The 25,000-nt window shown below is 32.9% G+C and overlaps 1 protein-coding gene across 2 annotated transcripts in view; it reads left to right on the top strand.

The window, feature by feature from the left end:
• Positions 1-25,000, top strand: part of LOC145279984 (ankyrin repeat and fibronectin type-III domain-containing protein 1-like) — a 529,276-nt gene that overhangs the window by 275,337 nt on the left and 228,939 nt on the right. For both annotated transcript variants that reach the window (XM_080131579.1, XM_080131580.1), the window contains one exon: positions 24,454-24,596. In XM_080131579.1, coding sequence (XP_079987705.1) covers positions 24,454-24,596 — 143 coding nt within the window. The remainder of the gene's footprint in view (positions 1-24,453; positions 24,597-25,000) is intronic.

Below are 25,000 nucleotides of genomic sequence, written 5' to 3'. Positions count from 1 at the left end.
TAAAAGAAAGAATTCTTTTCTCTTTTAATATACACGAATAGGTATTCCCTGGTTCTTAATATCTATATAATTATAAAACTCAAATGACCTTGTAACGATGTATGTAACCCACTTTCCGGTTTACGACATCCGGTTGCGCATGCGCGCATGACATGCGCACTGAAATATTAACGTTATTATTTCGAAATTATTATTCAACATGGGAAGAGTGGGGTTTAAAATAACTTAAACGTAATACAGAAATGAACGATGTACAAAAAAATAAGCAGACAGTATTAACAATTGTTTATTTGGATAATTTAAACGCGAAAAAATAAAGAACAATTGGGACGCTGAAATATTAACGTTATCATTTCGAAATTATTATTTATCATGGAAAGAGTGGGATTTAAGATAACTTAAACGTAATACAGAAATGAACGATGTAAAAAAAAAAGCAGATATATCAAAATTTGAATTTAACTATAATAAGTATTATGGTATCTGTTCAGTGCACATTTACCTATAAGTATGGTCAACCACTTATAATTCAGTCACTGTAAATTTTCTTTTCAAAAATAATCAATTATAATAAACAGAACGACTCATAGAAATCTATCTATATTCTTTTTTCATTTTAATATACTTTCAGAGAAATGTTTGTTATGTAAAAAAAAAAACTATTTTCTTTACGTCACAAGTGTCACGCTCATACATGAATCCCATAGCTAATATAAACTACTGACCCAACGGGTCACAGGTAGTCTAGTATTTCTATAAAAATAGAAATTGATATACGGGCACACAATCACTTTATTTACAGATTCAGGGTGTGCTATTTTAAGTTTATTCTCTCACACACGAGAGGCAGAGAGAGAGAGAGAGAGAGAGAGAGAGAGAGAGAGAGAGAGGGGGGATATTAGTATTCTCTTACGTACTTATTTATCTATCTTCTTACTGATAAATGGATGAACGGGGATTTTAGGTGGAGGGCACTTCGCTTTTGGCGATTATCGAAGTTTTCCTTTCGGCTATTACATCAGTATTAGCGATCTGTCCTACGCAGCTTTCATACGCAGACTGATCTGAAACGCTCGTTTTTTTTTTGTCGACGGATGTCTCTCTGTTATACTCTACTTTTACATATGCGACCCCATCTGACCTTACATGACACATCTTTCTGTTATATTTTCGTGGGTAACTGGCTTATTTTCTTAAACTTCGTGTCACTTTTAGTTGCACTTAGTTTGGATCTTATCGCGATGAATATGAATACTAGATGATGTAATAAGACTATCTATTATATGACAAAGAGAGCGGATTAGTTTATTTTTGTTTTTATAAAATTATCTTGTGTTTTTTTTCTGTTCACTTGTTTTTTAAGTAATGTTTAATTTATTTTTTTTTGTTCTTTAAGTAATATTTATTTATTCTTATAAGTTTTACATCGATTAGTTGTTTCGATTTTTATAGTAAGACTTATTTCCTATTTGACGCCAGTAGAAAATTAATGGCTATTGCTAAAAAAAAAAAAATACTTACTAATTTCCCGGGCACCATATGTCTTCTTCCTCAATCGTCAACGGACTGAAAACGGAATAAATTTGTTTCAGTATGATTTTTTAGAAACTTGTGTAAGTTTTCTTTGCTCCGAAATAAGCATAAACTCACAGTATGATCTGCTATCTTATAAATTTATTGTTCTATTACAATTTTAAATAACTATATATATATATATATATATATATATATATATATATATATATATGTATATACATACATGTGTGTGTTTATATGTATATATATATGTATATATATGTGTGTATATATATATGTATATATATGTTTGTGTAAATACATATGTATATATATGTTTGTGTAAATACATATGTATATTTATGTGTATATATATGTATATATATATGTGCATATATATGTATATATATTCATATATTTATGTATATGTATGTGTATATATATGTATATATATATGTGTATATATATGTGGGTGTATATATATATATGTGTATATAGATGTGTATATATATGTATGTGTATATATGTGTGTGTGTATATATATGTGTATATATATGCGTGTGTATATATATGTGTGTGTATATATATGTGTATATATATGTGTGCATATATATATGTGTGTGTATATATATATGTATATATATGTGTGTATATATATGTATATATGTGTGTATATATATGTATATATGTGTGTATGTATATATATTTATGTGTATATATATGTGTATATGTATATATGTGTGTGTGTGTATATATATATATATATATATATAGAGAGAGAGAGAGAGAGAGAGAGCGAGAGAGAGAGAGGAAGAGAGAGAGAGGAGTGAGAGAGGATAAGTTAAGAGGATAAAGAGTAAGCTACATAGGATATTTATTACGTTATCAAGTCAATAAGAGTTACAGAAAGAGGAATAAGGGAGAAACCTCTTTAGGCGATGACATTTCGAAGCTAAATGCTTCTCACTAGAAGAAGAGAAAAAGCCGGCATTATAGAAATGTAAAAAAAAAAAAAACAACACCGACCTCATCTGGCCTTACATGACAAATCTTTCTGTTATATTTTCGTGAGTAACTGGTTTATTTCTTAAACTTCGTGTCTGCAATTGGTTTGGCTCTTGTCTAGATTAATACTAGCTGATATAATAAGAGCATCTTCTATAAAATAAATCTCACCTGTTTGTTTAAATGCATGTATGTATGTATGTATGTATGTATGTATGTATGTATGTATGTACGTATGTATGTAGGTAGGTAGGTAGGTAGGTAGGTAGGGCGAATGAACTCTTTTTCTGGGTCAACGGCCAACTAGCACAGTGTGTGTGTGTGTGTGTGTGTGTGTGTGTGTGTGTGTGTGTGTGTGTGTGTGTGTGTGTGTGTGTGTGTGTGTGTGTGTGTTGGGGTGGAGAGGGCTCCCGTAAGCCGTGGTGAAGGCAACCTTTCTAGGAGAAGCAAATCTCTGATTTAAAAAACAAAGCGGGAGACCAATACCTGCATTAAGCTGGTCTGCAGTTTAATTTGTTGCTGGCTATCTTGTTCTTGCTTGTTGCTGGATCTCAACATTTTGAACCGAGAGAGAGAGACTTAGCTGTCGTACAAAGCTAAGACTGTAATATCATCTTTGTATAGATACTCCCTCAGGCATTTGGGCTCATGGATTTTAAATGTCTGAGGGAGTGGCACTCGTCCGACATGACGTTGCAATCAATCATCAGGTAGGTAGGTATTCCTAAAACTTTCGACAGAGGCGACGGATTTTCACGAAATCGGTATCATTTTGAAGCCCGGCCCTTCGGACGAAGATATCGAAAAATTGGCTAAAAACATTAATTCCTTCACCTTAAACTGGGCACTTTTTTTTACAGGGAGAGGTCGCTTTTTTTTTCGCCGATTTTTCGAAAGTCATCGTCACAGCATGAGTATCAGAAGAGAAAAATAGAAAATGACAAAACAGTTGGATTCAATCACATATGCGTTTACTAAGGAGCTTACTGCACTTGTAATACGTAAATAGTAGGCAAAGAAATGATTAAAGACGTAAATAGCAAACAAAGATTGCAATCGTTCACATTAAAAAACGACCCTGGTGTCTAACTCTGTCCCGTGGGGAGGCATAGTAAATAGGTACAATAAAGAAACACACATGTTGAGACGCAAAAAAAAAAAAAAACTACGAATGCAATACGTAAATTATACTTACATCGATAAGCTTTAAACTTTATAAAATGTGTGCTGATTTTTATACAATATTGTCATGAATTATAAAATGTGTGCAGATTTTTATACAATATTGTTATGAATACGATTCAGTGCTAAACGACTTATCTATCATTATACTTTTCAGAAAACAGATGTTAGACGTGAAGGATAGTTAGGCACTGCCAACCGAATGTGAAAAAAAAAAAAGTAAGCAGGATTCCGTGACGTCTGACTTGTGTTAACTATACGAACTATGGAAAAGCAGAAGCGACTTAATAATTTTTTAAAAACCTTTGTTTATCTTCTTCAAACTGCAATTAATAATTAATCTTTGTTATAATTTTGTTAGGTTTTAAGATTTACACAGTTTAATGATTAATAATATTACAAAAATGTGTATATTAAATATGAAATACTGTTTTACTGAATGGTCATTTGTTTAACTACCGGCTTCCATACTTTTGTTCGGTAAAAAGAAACAAACAAAATATGAGGGGGCATATAAAATGCTTAATATTTGTGCAAAATTTTCACATCGTCTGGCGATAAAATAGCTGACAAGAGCTATGTTTATATTAAAACTTAATATTAAAAAAAAATTAAGCACAATTAAAAATCTATATTGTAACGAAACATTTTGAAATAATGGAATTTTAATCGTTTTAATCTTTTAGAAATTAATTAATTTTTAGGAAGTTTCTTTTTCTTAGTAATTCAACTGATTGTAGTATATATTAATTAGAAGAAAAAAAAACGATATTAAAAAATGTCATAGTAATATTATATTTATATCATTTTTTAATTGCAACTTTTTGTTCAGTACGTGTATTTAAATTTTGAAAAAATAAAAATGTTTTACTTATTTGAACTCTTGTGTTTCATAATAAATAGAAATTTTGATAGATTTAAATATATTTTGTTCAAATTTCGAAAAAAATAAATGGGGGGGCACGCACTAAAAAATATTTCCCCTTTTATATTTTATGGAAACTGCATTTTATATATAATTTCATTCTAAAATGGATAAGTATAGAAAATTTCACGAAAATCTGACGATTAGTTGATTTTTGCTAGATTTATTAAACACGGGTATGTTTTCACGTTCGGAATGCTTACTACATGGGAACGTTTTTTTAAAGTGCCAGTTATGTAAACACGATTTTTGTCTCGCAATTCCATTATTTTCGTGCGATGAAAAATTTTTTTTTAATTATTACTGGTTTATTTTGCCCTTTATCTTTTAAATGATACAAAAGTTATATTGATTATATTAATTTATAATGATGTTACATCGTTTTACATATGGGGGGGTAATTCTGTGGTGACTTATGGAGGTGCCTAGGAATAGTCATGTAAGCTATATTTAATTTAATTGACTTGAGAACTTGTCATAATTATACACGATAAATTCTCTCTAATTCTTTTTGTGTGTGTCAGGAAAATGTCTTCAATCTAAAAGTTTTAGGTTTTATTATTTATTTAATAACTGCGTTATGTTTTTATTATGTTGTTGCTATTGATTATTACTGTTGTTGTTTGCTTGTTGTTGTTGTTGTTGTTGTTGTTGTTGTTGTTGACGACGACGACGACGACGACGACGACGATGACGACGACGACGACGACGACGACGATGAGTAAGGGTTCGGAAGACAGACACTTCTGTGTTTAGTGGAAACAAAATACATGTTAGGCTAGGAACAAAGTGTAGTATCTGTTCTGATATGACACTTCACCTTTTCTGTCTTCGATCAGTGGAGGAGAAATCTGAGGCAATTTTTTGGTTTGTTTTATTCAGAATGCCCTTGTGGGGAGGGGGGCTGTATTTCCCCCATATTAAAAACCGATACAGTTACGCATCCAATTTTGAATTATGAGGGATATATTTGTTCCAAAAATAATATGAATTGCATCATATCTTTTTAAATATATTAACGCCTATATAGCGTTATCAAAAACAATCTTTTACAACGTTACACCCTCCCTCTTTTTCGAATTTCCAACGACTTTTTTTTCGTTTCTGAAATGGAACAAGGTCATACGTTTCATTGCACTAAAATATATTTTCAAATATTTGTACTGGTGTTTTGTTTTCTTCATTTCATTCATCCAGGGGAAGTCTCGAAATAAAGACGAAACGTTGATGAACACATAACTTGGTTTGTTCCTTATATATATATATATATATATATATATATATATATATATATATATATATATATATATATATATATATATATATATATATATATACGAGGTTATATATAAAACATCTCTCTTTCTGAAATATAAGAGTATCCTGCATTTTATTACATCAAAAATATTTTTTCAAATATTTGTACGGGTGTTTTATTTTCATTCATCCAGAGGAAGTCTCGAAACGTTGATGAACACGTGTGTTCCTTTTATATATATATATATATATATATATATATATATATATATATATATATATATATATATATATATATATATATATATATACTTCTATAAATTCGTTTTTCTTTTGTGTGTATTGATATTCATATTAAAACCCTATTTTCTATTTATTTAAAAAGAAAATACAATTTTCTTATATATGGGGTGTGGAATTGCATTCACTAAGCAAAAGATCTAACTAATTTGTATATTCTTTTAAACATTCATTTTAATTTATTCCCTATAAGCTGCTTCGGTTTTCTAATGGGATAACCATCTTTAGTTAACTATTACGTGTAATTATATTCATGCAGATATTCTACATGATTTATACTTGCATAATATTTGCGTAAAAAGTTTATAATAAGCACAAAATTGTTTCCATATATATTTATGTATACGTATATATTTTTGTTTAACTAATTTTGGCTACCAAACTCATCCTAGAGTTTTTGATCTACAGGCATGAAACTTCATATATAAGGTATTTGAATCCATGCAAAACTTTATATTTGGGTTTTAGCCTGGAAAAATCGATGCAAAAGTGTGAAAATTAAAAAAAAAATGAAAGGTCGAACGCCGGAAATTATGAATGCATAACGTAGTAGCTATTGGTTCATGTTTTAATTTTTAGCCTTGTAGTAAACATGTTTTCATAGCCCAGTCATTGACGGCAGAGGCAAAAATAAATCGTGAGCTGAACGTTTTGGTTTCGATTCTCGGTGGTGGCGCATGAGTCTTTTTTTTATATACTTTTTAAATCATTACTATATATTGCACTCAATCTATCTATCTATCTATCTATCTGACGAATCCTATAGTGGATGAAACGCAGAATATTCAGTTTAGCTTAATTGCCATATATATTTTATAAATTACTAACTAGCTCTACCTACGTATTGAGCACTTTTGAAGCAAATACTTAAAGTTTACGCATAAATCTATACTTTCGTATATTAAATTTATGTGAATAAATGAATTAGTTATATATATATATATATATATATATATATATATATATATATATATATATATATATATATATATATATACTAGCAAAAACCAAAAACAGCAAGATGAAATAACTTCATATTTGTGAAAATGTCTGTCTGTCTTTTCTCTATGGTAGTTAAGGAAGCATTACTTTACATATGCACATAACCTTATGAACAGTACATAGGGCCCGAGCAAAACCGGGCTGAACTGCTAGCATTGTTGTATTTGAAGTAACACGAATCTAATAATAATTGCACATAATTAAACTAATAACCAAGATCAGCAGATAAAAGTGTAAGGATTAACGCATATCACAAGCACTTCACAAATTAAGCCATTAATAACTTTTACTACTAATAAACGATAAGTGTAAAAGCTTTTAATAAATAATCTATATATCTATAAAAGTGAACGAGTCTGTCTGTCTGTCTGTCTGTGTGTCTGTGTATCTGTCTGTCTGTGTACATTTCCCTACGCAATAACTCTGTCAATTTTCAGTCTATAGACTCGAAATTTGAAATACCGGGTACTGAGATTTGGGAAAATCGATGTGACGGGTGTCAGCCAGAAATTTGGCTGTTAAGGGGTCAAATTTCAACGATTTGACCTTTAAGAACTCTACCAAACTCCTCCGACAATTTTGGGTCTAGACACTTGAAATTTTATATATATGTTCCTTGAACATGGATCTAACTTAATAAAGTGATTTGAGCCCGAAACAATAAATTTTAAGGGGTCATAATAGGGTCAAAGTTTTAAGAAATTAACGATTTTTTTTGGTTTTTTTTTGCTTTTTTTGCACAGCATACACCTCCAAACACCCGAGCAACGCCGGGCACCCCTGCTAGTTAATAATAAATTCAGAATATAAACATTGTAAATCTAGTTTCAATTACACAAAAAAGGTGCAATGGAAAAACTGGAAATTCAAATTGCCGTAGATGTAAACAAGCAATGGTAGTGAACACAGATGGTGGACATGTTAAAAAGCACGAGGGGGGTAGTATTTACTGCGTGATATAGTTTTAACAGAATGAAAATGTGTCAAGATACGTACAAACTTTTTTTTTTCAAATTTACCTGATGAGATGTAACTACGAAAATCTTTTAATAATATAAAATTTAAAATTGCCTGGTTTATGTCGAAACAATTTTAATATCCGAAAAAATACAAATATGAAGTTATTTCATCTTGCTGTTTTTGGTTTTTGCCAGTATATATATATATATATATATATATATATATATATATATATATATATATATATATATATATAACTTAATCGCTATATATATTTTATAAATTACTAACTAGCTCTACCTACGTATTGAGCACTTTTGAGGTAAATACTTAAAGTTTACGCATAAATCTATACTTTCGTATATTAATTTTATGTGAGTAAATGAAGTAGTTATATATATATATATATATATATATATATATATATATATATATATATAAGTAGATTGTAGTTTGCTTGAAGCATTGTTGAAGCCGCAGAGTTTGCCACGTGATACCGCGAAATATAGAACAAAAAATGGCAAACTCTGCGGCTGCTTTTCCAATTTTGAACACTCTTCCGCTGTCTTCTCTTGAAAAAGGACTAATAGGTCTGAAATATATTGAGATTTATAACACCATTGAATACAACAGAAAAAAAAATGACTGTTGTTTAGAGTTAAAATTTGTGTGAAAAAGAAAAAACAAACAACAAAAAATAAATTTATTTCTTTTGTTTTCATTTAATTTTACTCTATATAAAAAAAATAATCTCGCATTGTTCTTGGCTTTTAATTTTACCTTATATATATATATATATATATATATATATATATATATATATATATATATATATATATATACGAGGAGCATTCCAAAAGTAACACCTATTTTTCATTCCGCCCGAATGGATCGAAGGGAATTGCAAAAAAAAAAATATACATACATACAGGGTGTCCATAAAGTCCGTGTGCAATTTTAAAATGAATTGATCCAAAATCAAATCCTTTTTACATTTTATTTCTATTGCAATCATATATATATATATATATATATATATATATATATATATATATATATATATATATATATATATATATATATTAGTATAAAAACTGTAAAATACCTACAGACACTAGTGTTTCATCCTTTGGAGAATTATCAGTGCAGGGTGTCACGATTAATACCGGTCGATAAATTCGAACCCGGCAACGACGCCATCTCTGAATCCATTAGCAAGGACCAAATCCCGTTAACCGCGAGAAATATTGTCCAAATTTAAACATTTATTTTAAAATGTTTTTAACGTTTGTTAGAGTGATCTAATTATTATATAATGATCTGCGCACACACACATATATATATATATATATATATATATATATATATTATAATAAATCCGTCTTCCTGCCTGTCTGTCTGTTTGTTTGTTTGTTTGTTTGTTCACAATGATGTCATAGCATATATGTTATGTATGATATAATAGCAGATGACGTCAAGTATGATATCACGTATGACGTCATGTATCGGGGCAAAAAACGAAGTAGATTCCCAGGGCAACGTCGGGCAGCCTGCTAATATATATATCATATAAAAAGTATCATATAAATATATATATATATATCATATATATCATATCTATAAAAGTGGGAATATGTGTGAGAACACTTCTCAACCTATATATATATATATATATATATATAATGTGTGTATGCGTGTATTCAATATAGTGGACGACTAATGTATATATATATATATACTAGCAAAAGTACCCGTCGTTGACTAGGTTCAAAAACAGCCTACAGAAAATGGACTCTGATTTATAGAAGTATGATAGGTTATGAAAAGGAAGGGTTGTAAATTTGGGTTGAATTTTGGGGTATCAAAACCAAAGAAAAATATGATGAAAGTAAAAATAAAATAGATAGCCCCATAATTTATTATACCATACGTGTTCACACTGAAACACTTATCACAATATTCTGTGGATCTATATTAAAAAACCTTGTTAAGCTTTGCGATATATTGCCATTCTATGGAGGTCAGGCGCGAATGAAAACCCCATAATTTTATTATACCATATTTCTTCAAACTGAAGCATAATTATCAATGTATACTTACGTAGATAGATATGAAAAGTCTTTATTAATGTTTGTGCCGATTTCCATTCTATGGAGTCCAGGCGCGAACGTAGACCCCACAATTTTATTATACCATCCTTATTTAAGTTAAAACATACTTATCAAAGTATTATTATGTACATCTATATCAAAAACACTTGTAAACGTTTTTTTTATTTTTTTATTTCCATACTTTGTGGACCAGGCGCGAACGCAGACCCCACAATTTTAATGAACCACCGTTCTGCCAGATCAAACATACCCATTCCTGTGTCTCGATACATCTTCTATCATTATATGTAATCAGTTTTTTTTAAAATAGTCAACCATATAGGAACCTATTCGTGACCAGCCACACACACACACACACACACACACACACACACAGGCATTCAGCTTTATATATATATATATATATATATATATATATATATATATATATATATATATATATATATATATCGATGATTAATCCCTTTTTTTTCTCTCTTCTCCCCTTCCTTCCTTCCTGTAAATATGTATTTTATGGTAATTGTGTATATATCTTTCTCACTTTCACCTTATTTTTAATTTCTTCCCCCTAGTTTCTTTTTAAAAATCAAAATGCTATCGTTTGCTCTTGATGAGGATGGCAAAAGACGTCTCTCTTCTCCATCATATATAAATTTTCCACCCCAAATAAACTTTTCTAGACAAGCAAGTACTTCAAGCCAAGATCGAAACCCGATCGCCCAAACAACAGTCGGAGTTTATAACCGTTGCGCTATACGGCTGCTGCTATGCGAGCAGTGAATTAACAATCTTTTGATATTGTCCAAATACCTAAGCTCAATTTGTTTACACAAAGAGCATCGCTTCATACGCTAATGGTAATTTGTATATCACTTCCCAAATGCTCAACCTGAGATAGGGAGAATTATAGTCATATATATGAATATTCGTCCTACCTTTATTAATAATAGAAGAGTTCATTGTTATCCGTGTGGTGCCCACCACAACAATTATCATCATCATCATCATTATTATTTATTTATTTATTTTGCTTGAAATGAGACAAAAATTTCTAATAAAATATAAAATTACAATTTGACAACAAAATTGAAAATGTATTTCTGCCTTGAAGGGAAATCATATTAAACATTGGTCTATAGAAGATGCTAATCTTCCCAATATAATTTTTTGTTTCATTTTACTAATCGTAAGATTTAACGCTGATTTTTTTTTTTTTTTTTTTTTTTTTTGGTTCTTTTTGTGAAATATGAAATGAATCTTTTAATTTATCGCTTTGAAATATACTTTATTAGTTCGCAATTTTAATATCCATTTTCTTTTTTTCTTCTCTTAGAAAAATCTCAACCAAAATGTCTTCAAGCGAATCGAAAATAATTTTCGTTTCATTTACAATTTTAGCTTTTATTTCAAATATATTTCTTTGATCAACATTTCTCGCAAAAGGCAATAAAATATTGAATCGTTAGATGAAAATGCTTAAACAGAAAACTATGATCATTTTCTAGATATCACTTGTATGTGATATAAGATATTGCATCAAAATCCTTCTATGTCAATGCAATGTACATGTGTGTATGCGTATATATATATATATATATATATATATATATATATATATATATATATATATATACATATAACTATTTCATTTACTCACATAAATTTAATATACGAAAGTATAGATTTATGCGTAAACTTTAAGTATTTACTTCAAAAGTGCTCAATACGTAGGTAGAGCTGAAACGCAGAATATTCAGTGTAGCTTAGTCGCCATATATATATATATATATATATGTGTGTGTGTGTGTGTGTGTGTGTATTAGCCGGATAGGGGGCGCCCGGCTTTGCCCGAGCGTAAAATACGCTTAAATATGATATTTTAATTTAATTTGTCCAGATTTTTCGTATATATTATTATAGAGTCGTGATTGCAAAAATAAAAAATGAGTATTTAAGTGCCATCAACCAGAATCGAAAACGAAACTGTAGCATTCAAAGCTGGTGACGTTACCACTGTACCAACATGACACGCATATAAACTGATTAAAAATTGAAAATAAACTAAGGTTAATGTACAAAATGTTTAACGATTTTTTCAATTTTGGCCCATTTTTTATTCCTTAAAAACTATTTTAACCAGCTAAAGACCCATAAAAGAACAGCCCGTAAAAATCTAATCACTTGAGGCCTCTAACACTGCCCTGCGAATTTTAGTTTCGGCGGAGATAAAATTTCAAAATATGGAGACAGACAGACAGACATATAGCAATTTATATATTAGATGTGCGTATACATCGTCGTCAGCCGATTTCGATTTCCTCTTCGGTTTTTTTTTTTTTTTTTTTTTTTTTTTTCATTTTTCTTAAACTTTTTCTTCTAGGGGATGGGACATCCAACCAGATGTCTGACATTTACCCCTATTTTAGTGAGTCCAACCAATAGATCTTTTCAGGATTCTAGCCGTCCCTTTCAGTGCAATCGTTTGTATTTCACTTGCACTTGGTTCACCGGGTATGCTTGCTATGTACTTTTTAAAGTTCTTTTTCATAAGCTCAGTTGCTCCTATGATGACTGGTATAATTGAAACGTCTTTTAATTTCCAATTTCGTTTCATATCATACGTAAGTTCTTGATACTTTGGATCACAGATGACTTCTCAGACCAATCTGAGCATAGAATCTGCTTGGGCAGAGAAGGCAGACAAGTGTTGGCGGACGGCGGGATTGTTCGGCTCGGTTTTTTTCTTACTTGTTTCCTCACTAGTCTTCTCTTTTCTGTTTCATATTGTTTGGTGCCGGATATGATGGCTCTGCGTGACGGGTAGGCTGTTATTTCAAAGGTATGAATATTAAATCCAGTGTTTTTTCACCAACAGAGCCTGTGCCTCATCATGATTGTCTCAATACTGCAGAAGTTTGTTCTTTCAAAGACGCTTGTGTTGGTTACATAGTCATAAGATTTGATGTTTATTATATCTCGAAGCTTTTGCTGGTGGGATTTTTCTAGTTTATTGAGAAGACGCCAGTATAGCGTCCAGGTTTCACATCCATACAAAAGCGTAGGCATAACAATCGCGACGTACAGCATAAGTTTAGTTTTCATTGATATATATATATATATATATATATATATATATATATATATATATAAAAGTGAAAGTGTTTGTGTGTGTGTGTGTGTGTCTGTGTACATTTCCATAGGCAACAACTCTGTCAATTTTAAGTCTACAGACTCTAAATTTGATATACAGGTCACTGAGATTTGGGAAAATCGACGTAATCTGTTTTCGACCAGAGATTTGGCGATTAAGGGGTCAAAGTTTAACGATTTGACCGTTGAGAACTCTACCAAACTCCTCCGACAATTTTTGGTCTAAACACTTGAAATTTTAGATATAGGTTCCTTGGACATGGATCTAACTTAATAACTTGATTTGATCCCAAAACAATAACTGTTCAGGGGTCATAATAGGGGTCAAAGTTAAAAAAAATTGACCACTTTTTTTTCTTTTTTTCTTTTTTTTGCTCAGCATACAGCTCCAAACACCCGGGCAACGCCGGGCACCCATTGCTAGTATATATATATATATATATATATGTGTGGGGGGGGGGGAATGAATAGTTACATTTAATGTTGCCAGGACTAAGCTTATTTCCTCCAATAACTACAAGAAACGTTCTCAACCACCAATAGCTATGACTTAGGATATATTACCTGAAACTACTTCTTTCAGACTCCTCGGCTTAACGTTCACAGGGGACATGAGTTGAGAGCATTGCTAGGGCTGCTGCGAGGAAGGTGGGCTCTCTCTACCGTGCTAGAAAGTTACTTACACCTGAAAGTATCCTGCCAAGGCCACAATTCGCCTATGTATGGAGTACTGTTGTCATATTTGGGCTGGTGCATCTGCTACTAGTCTCTCGCTCCTGGACAGAGTTCAAAAGAGAGTCACCAATCTGATAGGTCCTGAACTGTCACTTAGGCTTCAATCTCTGTTCCATCGACGAAATGTTGCAACCTTCTGCCTATTCTACAAGTATTTTAATGGTGAATGATCTGACGAACAACAAGCACTTGTACCCCTCGACGTAAATACCCGAGACAAACAGCAAAATCCCACCCCTACACAGTAGAGATCCCTAGATGTAAGAAAGCCTTCTACTCTAATAGTTTCTTCCCCCAGAACTGCTAGACTCTGGAACTCTCTTCCGGGTTCCTGCTTCCCTGACTGTACTGACATGCAGAAGTTCAGGTGTAATTTGAACAGACATCTTGCTGCTCAACTTCCTACATAGTATCCCTGCAATTTATGTCCCCGATAGTAGCCCCTACATGAAAGTGGCACTTATTCGCCTTATTTGGAGTCAGAATGGAATATATATATGTGTGTGTGTGTGTGTGTGCTAATGTTAAAAGCAGACAAAAGTTATAGCCTGTTAACTTAGAATAAGTGCTTTATGCCAAATTGATGGTTGTATATAGTGTTAAACATGGCAATTTCTTAATTAAATATTAATAATATTTCATCCATATTAATCACTGTGCATCGAGCGGATACCATAATCCGTAATTCGGTGCACCTTACAATGACAAAGTTTCATACCAAATTTCAGGCAAATCGACCCATTGGTTTCCTAGAAAACTTCAAGAATAAATGTGGTACTGTGGTGAGTTATCCATATTAATCCCTATTATTCTCTAACTTTGCATCGAATAAGTAATATAATACATAGTTTGTTGTACCATATATATATATATATATATATATATATATATATATATATATATACTAGAAAGCTGCCTGGCGTTGCCCGGTCCTAAAATATGCTTGTGATATTTTAATTTATGCAGATTTGTCAGTATACAATCAATTGTTTACTATATTGTACCCAATATTGTGACTTATTGTGTAAATATTAGTTAAAGTCATCATTCAGTATTGCCCAAATGGACGACCATTTGCGATAACTTATTCTCTATCTAATTTTTTACACATTTAAAGTGTGTATTTCTCAATACAAAATGTGTATTTTTCAATAGATTTTAACCCGAAAAGATTACTCATATAATATTATTTATAAAAACAAAGAAATGCTTAATGTTTACACAGATTTTTTTTTTTTTTTTTTTTCTCGTAATAAACTCGCGTTGTGAGTTTCTATTTTTATTTATTTATTTTTTTTACTTGGGAGTTCCCACTTATCAAGGCCGAAAAACCACTCGAGGATAAGGGTTAATGAATGTAAGCTGGTAGTGTAGTAATCGTTAATAATGCAAAATTGGGTAGAATTTGATTATTTATGGGAGCTTTAATGTTTTGTTTTGTTTTGTTTTTTTGCTTTTTTTTTTAAACACAAAAGATGCAGTCAAGAGTGTCATAGCTTTGTGCGACCATTTTGATCGATTAGGGTGATCTGTCCTGCTACTCCCTCAAACAGTGCTTTCATAGATATCTCTGTAGAAAGTTCTAGATTTAAATACCTGTATTCTTCACCTCTCTATATATATCTATCTCTCTCCTCCTCCTCCTTCTCCTCCTCCTTTTACTGGAATGGCTGGATTCGACCTAAATAACTCAAGGAGTAACATGCCATAATACAAAACCAATTATAGTATGTTTGTGACATTAAAACATTCAAATTATTAGGTTCTGTATAACTTAACTGTGCCAAAAATCGGGGTTTTGGTCGTAACGAAACAAAACCATCTTTTTATAAAATAAATAAATTTATTACTTCGCTTGTCCAGACTTTACGTTCCAACCTGGATTGCCAAAAAACATTTATATTGTCAATATTCTGTTTCAATAAAAAAAATGTCTTCAGTTTATTAGAATTGTTAGCCGGAACAAGTTTTTTTTTTTTTCTTTTTTAGGTTCTAGATAGAAATACATTCATTAGTCGCAAAGAACATGATAGAAAGCTGAAAAATAAACATTGGCTAAGCAGAATAAAATTTCGTTTTGCCAAATGCAATGCTATGTAGGTCTAAACTCGATAATCAAACTGACTTTTCTTTGCATTATATGGATTCATCGGACTACTGTTCTCATCTTGAGTGTGATTTTCACAACGTTTCGGTCGATGTAACCTCCGACCTTCTTCAGGTGCATCTTGTTGAACTCGGGAATGTTTCTGACGAACTCAGAAATTTGGACGGAATTTCGAGCGGAACCCTTTATTTACTTCATGGGGGTAGCATGCTCTTAGTCAATTAGCAATGACTGGATAGAGGTCCTAAGTAATTTGCAATTGTATTTCATGGTCGCCCATACTGAAAATTGAACCGTCCAAATTCCTGAGTTTGACAGAAACATTCCCGAGTACAACAAGATACACCTGAAGAAGGTCGGAGGTTACATCGACCGAAACGCTGTGAAAATCACACTCAAGATGAGAACAGTAGTCCGATGAATCCAAATAATACAAATGACCATTCCTCATCTCAAAAGTTCAGAAATTACTTTTCTTTATTTATTAGAATAAGTAATAGGTATTACAGTTCCCCACTCTTTGCAAAGACGCGATATCATGAGGTGGCTGTGAATCTAATTAATTCTAGAGTATTTATTGTCCAATTCTTCAGAAATATTTAGGGGCTTTAGTGGTGTAATGGATGCTGACATTGAATATGAAATAAGCTAGTCAAATCTCAAATCTAATCGGATCCATTGCATGCAATTATACTGTTATACAATTGGGGAAGGTATGAATGACCCTCTCAATCTATCAGTATAATACTAGCTTAAGTTTCTATTTACTTGTGCCCTATAAGGACAGAGTTAAACACAAAGTCAGTATTTAATGTGGGGAAAATCCAGCTTACCCCAAAAAGTGCACTCTAGATTTGGATAAAAAATTTTAGATTGCCTCGGTCTAGAAGGATTTCCGTCTTCACTGACTGAGAACAGAAAAGATTAAATGTAGCACTAGAAGAGGTACTACGTATTGTTCTTGGCCAAAAGGAGCTGGTTTCTATTGAATCGTCTGCAATCAATATTTACATCATCATCATCATCATCATCAATTAAACGTATGTTTTACATGGTGGCATACATTCGATAACTTAAAGAAATTGATTTCCGAATTAGCCTATCTCTGGCCAGATTTTATTTATCCCTTTTTCACTTAAATCCATTTTTATCATTCCCACGCATGTTTTACTGGGCTCTACCCTACGAACCCAACCTGCTACCTTAACTATTCTACATCTACTGACAAAAGAACTCTCACCCATCCTTTCAATGTGGCCAAACCATCAAAGTCTCCTGTTCTACTCATATTTCCCTATACTGACCAAATTTGATGTTCTTTCGGGTTATTAGTAGCATTGAGACGATTAATAGAAATCAAGAATCAGAAAAATTGGAACTTTTGGGGGTATCGGAATCAGAAAAATTTGTGCATATTTTCCAATACCAAAAACGATTCCTTTAATTATCTTTTTTTTTATTTGATTTTGTTTAAAAAAAAATATTCCACTGTTGGTAATAATGATAAAACAATAAATATTTATTGATTTTTTACTATCAGGAAAGATAAAATCAATAGATCACCTCCACGAGTAACGTTTGAAAAAATATCTGCACATTTGACATACGTTTTTACAGTAATCAAGGAAAAATAACAACTTTATAGTTTAATATTTACAGATCTATGAAGAATCAGAATCGAGAATTGTATTGGAATCGGGAATTTAGTATGGAATCGGTAATTGTATTGGAAACGGGAAACTTATTAGAATCATCCCATCCCTAGCCATTAGACCTAAGCCTGTCATTAAGACTTGCATTACACATTCATTCTCGTACCATTTCTTTCCATGCAACGCATGTCTTCAATTTTTAACAGCAAGATTACATTTTTATACATCATCACACTATGTAAAGATGCTTAATAAACTTTTCCTTTAGTCAACAGTGGTAACGTTGTGTCGAGTGGATGGTCTGCAACAATGAAAGGAAACCGGTTTTCATAAAACGGAAATGGAATCATGTCATCTTTTCTAGTGCGACAATTTCATCGTTCCACCCTGTAGTTACATATTTACAGATTTAAGAAGAATTGGAATTGAGAATTTAGTATAAAATCGGTAATTGCATCGAAATTGGAAATTTAGTACAAAATCTGTTCCGTCTGCCTGCTTCCCACCGGACTACAACTTGGATGTTTTCAAGTCCAACGTTAACAAATTCCTAATGAACCGCCCCCTTAAGTAAACACTTCATCAAATCTCCACACTAGCGTAATGTACTTGCAATAACCCTTATCCCTGAGTGGCTTCCGGGCCTTGATAAGTGGTGATCACTGTGTAAAAAAAAAAAAAAAAAAATCAATAATTGTATCGAAATTGAGAATTTAGTACAAAATCGGTCCTTTTATAGGAATCGGGAATTTAGTATAAAATAAGTAATTGTATCGGAATCGGGAATTTTGTACGAAATTGGTAATTGTATCAGAATCAGGAAAGTTATTAGAATCGTCCCATCCCTAGTCATTAGACCTACGCCTATCTTTAAGACTGACATTTCACATCCATCATATCATTCTCGTATCATTTCTCTCCAGGCAACGCATATCTTCAATTTCCACTGACCAGATTACACTTTAATACATCATCACATAAACTTTTTATTCAACAGTGGTAACTTTATGTTGGTTAGAAATGACAGAAGTTCCCGAAACTTATTCCATCCACTCCTAAAATAACCTAAAAATGATTATTTGTTTGATATATAATAATATATTATTTTTAGGTTATTTTCGGATTTCAAATCGGCAAATCCATAGAAAAATCCGAATCAAAATATGGCTAACCTCTGTTCTATTTTTGTAATAATAATCAGCAGGGAACAACAACTGCGCATGTCTGACCTTTGCTTTGGCTTAAAATCGTTAACGTGATTGTCATAAAACCTCACTAGTTTTATGAAATCATAATTTTCTTCTTTCTTTTTTTTTTTTTTTTTTTTTTTTTGCTAAGCTACTTGTATTTATAAAAAAACATTTCTTTCTTTTCACAGTACTCTAACTCATTTCTTTGCAACTTTTTTTTTTTTTTTTTTCCAACGCACACCTGAGACCAGAAGCAGATTGAAAACATCACAGAACACTTGAGATTTTTTTTTTTTTTCTTTTCTCGATTAGGATCGATAATTCGTATTAGTTGCATTACTTGGACTTCTAATCTCATCTTAACTTAGTTATTTTCATGACGTTTTCGTTGCTGTAACCTTTATGAATCTATGGCATAACGGATATAGGTATTAATATTTTAGAAGACACTGGTGAGGAGCACTTTGCGCATTAGCGTGACGCCTGAAAATCACTGTTTTAATTAAAACAAAATTAACGTTAGCACCATTTTTGCATCAAAACAATTAATTAATGGAAAGACTAGTATAATACAGGGTGGAACGATAAACTTGTCGCCCTAAAAAAACAAAACAAAAAAAACAAAAAAAAAAACACTACAGCTTTATTTTAAAACTTTTATTAAAAAAAATCAATTCAGGTAACTTGATTGACATCTATTCAGCCTCATTTGTGGCAATCTAGCTATGCATTTTGACGGTGCTGGTAGAGAGCATGAGTTGCACAGCGTCGCATCTCCAATCTCACTCGTTGAACATTGTGTCACTTTCAAACATGATAGAAGGCTCCTATCGCTCTTAGGATTTGTACACAACTGGCCAACTAGTAGACGGTCTGTATATATAAAAAAAAAAAGAAAACCGGTTTTCATCAAACGGAAATGGAATCATGTCTATTCTTGGACGAATATTTTATCGTTCTACCCTTTATGATAAAAGAATTTTTTTTCCTTTCACCTCTTCCCCAAAACGAAACCAACCAAACCAATAGTAACCAGACAATTGATGAAAAGAAATGTGATCATTTTTTTTTTGTTTCTTAAAAGATTCACCAAATGACAAACATTTTTTTTGTTTGTTTCTTAAAAGATTCACCAAATGACAAACAATTTTTTTCTCCGAACTAAATTAAGATAAAGACAAATTTTAAGTAAAAAAAATTAATCCCAAAACGATTACCAGAGTGGAACTCAACCGATGTAATTGAAAAAGCTGTGTAACTTGTACGAGCCTTTTTCAAGTCTCACACAAAAACACACATTCACATTTCAAGCTATGTCATATACATACGCGCACACAAACATACGCGCCCACGTCACACATGTACACATATTCACGTTCGCGTACATACACTCACATTCACGTGTATAGACACACACGCTAACGCACACATATGTACTCACACACGCACACACGAACGCACACATGGACGACGTCACTTCCGCTTTCTAAGGAATTATACACATGCACAAATGACCACCGGAAACGAGTATAAAACAAAAAGACAAGCTGTTTCTACCTTTTTAGGACCAACTCTCGACCAGAGAGGTTGGGCTAACCAGCCGCCTCCCAAAAGGGAGGCTCGCGCGCGTTCACGTCCCCTGCGACTATGTATGGGGCACGAACCAACAGACAGTACCTACACTCTTTCTCTATCTACTACTGTTCCCTGAGAACACCCTCGCGTGGCTCACTGCTAACTGACGTCAACTCTCATATCCTCTTCTTTGTCTACACGCTGGACTATCATTCTCATTTTCACTACAACACTCATTTCTCTTCCCACACACGAACAAACGATAATGACCCGAACTTGAGATGAACACACATTTCCTTTTCTTTCTACAACACCAGTCCTGCAACGAACGTTCATTCTTTCAACAGTAAATAAACGACGTTTATCTTATCCATCAATTGAGTCTTCGTTTCCTTCAATTCCATTCGTTTCATTATTTTCTTGTGGCGAGCTAGGGTATTTATATACTCTGGTCCGCTACAAACTCATATGTCTGGCAGCGTGACTCCAGCTTGACAGTTCCAGTATCTTTTTGCATGACATGACTGTTCGGCTCGGAATTTTTATCCCCCCCCCAAAAAAAAAATCAACAAAGGTTAGACCATTCCTGTAATGATCTGGTCCCTTTTGATTGCGGTGTAACGTTGGCTCTCCGCAGTTCTAGGAGGTCCACCTTCCCAGGCTTTGCCTTCTCTCTTTGAGAAGGAATTAGTTTATTGCTAACCGCCTGAGGCGCCTTGCCGGGGATGCCAACGGGGCTGAACAGGCATCTTTTGCAGGGTCAGAGGGCTCCTCCTCTGGTGCACTGACTTTTTCAATCCCACTTTTCGATGTTGGTGTCACAGTTGTTACAGTAGGAGAAAACTAAATATATCCCAGCTGTTTTCATTCATTTTTGTTCTTTAGCTTATTTTGGAGGAATTTCTCCCACAGTTACCAATTCCGTGTGTTGCATCACCTTGGGTTTTTTTTTTTTTGTTTTTGTTTTCCTGTGTCATCCAGAAAGTTTGTGGCAGAGATAAAGGGATAAGACTCGGCCAGGGCATGGTTCCCTCACCCAAGACTATACACGCAGGAAGATAAGAAAATAGGATTATTCATTTTGGCGGCTAATTTTTGGCAATTCTTAAACTGCCATTTTTATTTAACATATCAAATAACAAAGGGAGAAATTTTGTGTTTTCACAATAAATGCTTTGGTTCAGAAATATATTTTTATTAATTATACAATTTAGTGTAGAAGGTAACCATTCTATGGTTAACCACATTATAAACCAATTAATCATGTCACACCAAAAATACATTAATCTAATTAAAAAAATTTTTTTTTACATGGAAGTCACCACTTATCAAGACCCGGAAGCCACTCGGGGATAAGTGTTATTGCGTGTACAGTAATCAATGGGATAGTATCGTAGTAATCGTTAGTATTGGAGATCTGATGAAGTGTCTTACTTAAGGGGGTGGTTCATCAGGAATTTGTTTCTGTTGGACTTGAAGACATCCAGGTTGTATTCAGGTGGAAAACATGCAAACGGAAGAGAGTTCCACAGGCGTGCACTTCTAAGAAAGAAGCTTTGTTCATGGAATCTACGTTTTGATTTAGGCACAGATAAAGAGTGAGGAAAATTATTGACAGTGGTTTCAGCTAGACGGGTGTTTATCATGAAAGATTGGTGAGGGGGGGGACCAAAGATTGGAGCTCAGACGAGCACCTGCCATGGAAATAACGATAAAACAAAGACTGGCTCGCAACGTCTCTTCTGTGGGGGAGAGGTTGCAGGGAAGAGAAAAGGGCATCCTTCACTAAACCACAAAGTCTATTTTGTACTCTCTCAAGGCAGGATAGGCTGTTTTTAGCAGCTCCTGCCCAGATGTTAATTGTATCAGAATTGGGGAGTTTCTTTCCCCAAAATTCCTAGTTATGGAACTATTTTTTTTTATTGCTAATTCACCCCAAAGGAGGCACAGTGCACTTGGATGTAAGGGGCTACTATTTGGGGCACAGTTTACAGGAACACTATGTAGAGAATTGAGCGGCAAGATGTTTGTTCACATTACACTTGAACTTCTGCATGTCAGTCAGGTCAGGGAAACAGGAACCCAGGAGGGAATTGCATACTCTAGCAGTTTGAAGAAAGAAACTATTAAAGTAAAAAGGTTTCTGGTATCTAGAGTGTAGGGGTGGGATTTTGCAGCTTGTCAGGTTTGTCTGGGGTCTTTACGTTGAGGGGGTACAAGGGCTTAGAGTTCATCAGAGTATATTCCATTAAAATACTTGTAAAGTAGGCACAGAGATACAACATTTTATCGATGGGACAAGGATTGGAGTTTGGTTGACTGTCTAGGAGAGAAAGGCTTGTAACATATGCACCAGTCCATATGTGGCAGCAATACTCCATATATGGGCGGATGGTGGCCTTGTAGATACTCTCAGGCATAAGTAACCTTCTAGCATGGTAGAGAGAGAGAGAGAGAGAGAGAGAGAGAGAGAGAGAGAGAGAGAGAGAGCACCTGCTTTGCAGCAGCCTTAGCAATGCCTTCAATGTATCTGTTCAAATTCATGTTCCTTGTGAACGTTTTAATGAACGGTTTTCAGGAATGTATCATTAGCCATGGCTATCAGGATTGCTTCCCTGCATGCTATGACATAGTAGTCTTCAAATTCAACATCAATAAACATTTGACAAATCTTTATTGGCAAGTGTCACGTGGCTATAAACAGTGCTGATAAGTAATTAAATTTTGTTTGCCCATTCATCGTTTTCAATCCTCTTACAATATTCTTCATCTTTCAACTTGTAATCTATCCATCTAATCAATTCTTGTTCTCAAATAACTGACTCATTAGTAAACACAACATCTAATATATAAACGGCTATATGTCTGTCTGTCTGTCTCCATATTTTCAAACACTATCTCCTCCGAAGCTAAAGGTCACAGAGTGGCGCTAGGGGCTTCAAATGATTATATTTTTTACATTTTTATGGGTCTTTAGCTGGTCAATATTGTCTTTAAGGGGTCAAAAATGGGTAAAAATTGAAACAGAATCGTTAAATTTTTTGTACATTTATGTTAGACTAATTTTTAATTTTTTATTTGTTCATATGCGTGTTGGTACAGTGGTAACATCACCAGCTTTGAATGCTTTGGTTTCTATTCCAGCTAATGACACCTGAATACAGTTTTTTTTTAATTTTGAAATCACGACTCTATAATAATATATACCAAATCTGGACAACTTAAAATATCATCTTTAAGTATATTTTACGCCCGAACAAAGCCGAGCGCCCCTCACCCGCTACTAATAAAATAGAATATGTTTGAAATCCGTTTGTAAACCAAATTGCAACACAATATTTTATAAAATAAACAAGTATCTATTTGTTTAAAATGCATATTTCAATGATAGACGCTATCTTCAGAATTTTATGTTTATATATATTTTTCTTTCCTTTTTTTATTTTTCCTCGCCATAATGGTAACTGAAATAAAGCTAGTAGTTCACGTGTTGTTTGTTTGCTGTGATATAGTCAAAAGCCGGAAGAATACGCTTGGTGCACATGGTATGAAATTCAGAGATGTAGTTTCCGTGATATAAGCGTTTTTTTTGAATTTTTAAATATGTATGAAATACGTTTGTAAGCCAAATTACAGCATAATATTTTTTAATATGTATCAAATACGTTTGTCAGCCAAATTATAACAATATTTTTTTAATATGCATGAAATACGTTTGTCAGCCAAATTACAGTATAATATTTTTTTAAATGAAAAGTATGATGTTTTTTTTTTGTTTTTTTTTCAGTTTCAAAGTAAGGGGATTACAACGATCAAAGACTTTACCTGTGATCCACATGCAACCAGAAATTGTCCTGCAATGCCAGTCTGTAAATATCCAAAATCAGTCCTCAAAGAGTGAAGATGGAAGGAAGAAACATGAAACTTCGGGTATATTCTAATTCAATTCCTTACTTGTTGTGCCCCTAGGAAAGAGTCATAAAGAAAGATGCAAACAGCAGGTTTATATAGAAAGAATATATTGTACAAGAAAGTGAATACAAAGAAAGGTTATCGGTATTTACTGACTGTTGAGTTTGACAGTCTGTAGTCTTGCGTTTGGTTGCGATAGTTCCCCATGACAATAATGGCCTTGTGGTTTATGCAAGGTGAGTCATGGGAAACGGATGTTTTTAGAACGCTCCTTGGTCTCCTGTAATTAATTAGCAGAATGTTAGCCAAGGGTAGAGTTTATCATGCTTGTGTACACAGTGTCTTCATGTATAGAACTGAAACCTAACCTGTAAGGGTTGAGGATATGTGTTGCATGGAGAGAAATGACATGAGAATGATAC

Source organism: Euprymna scolopes, chromosome 7 (genome assembly GCF_053919585.1).
Source record: "Euprymna scolopes isolate OS-2025 chromosome 7, ASM5391958v1, whole genome shotgun sequence".
NCBI classification, from domain to species: Eukaryota; Metazoa; Mollusca; class Cephalopoda; order Sepiida; family Sepiolidae; genus Euprymna; species Euprymna scolopes.
The sequence above is the reverse complement of the archived record's forward strand: the minus strand, read 5'-3'. Positions and strand labels throughout refer to the sequence as shown.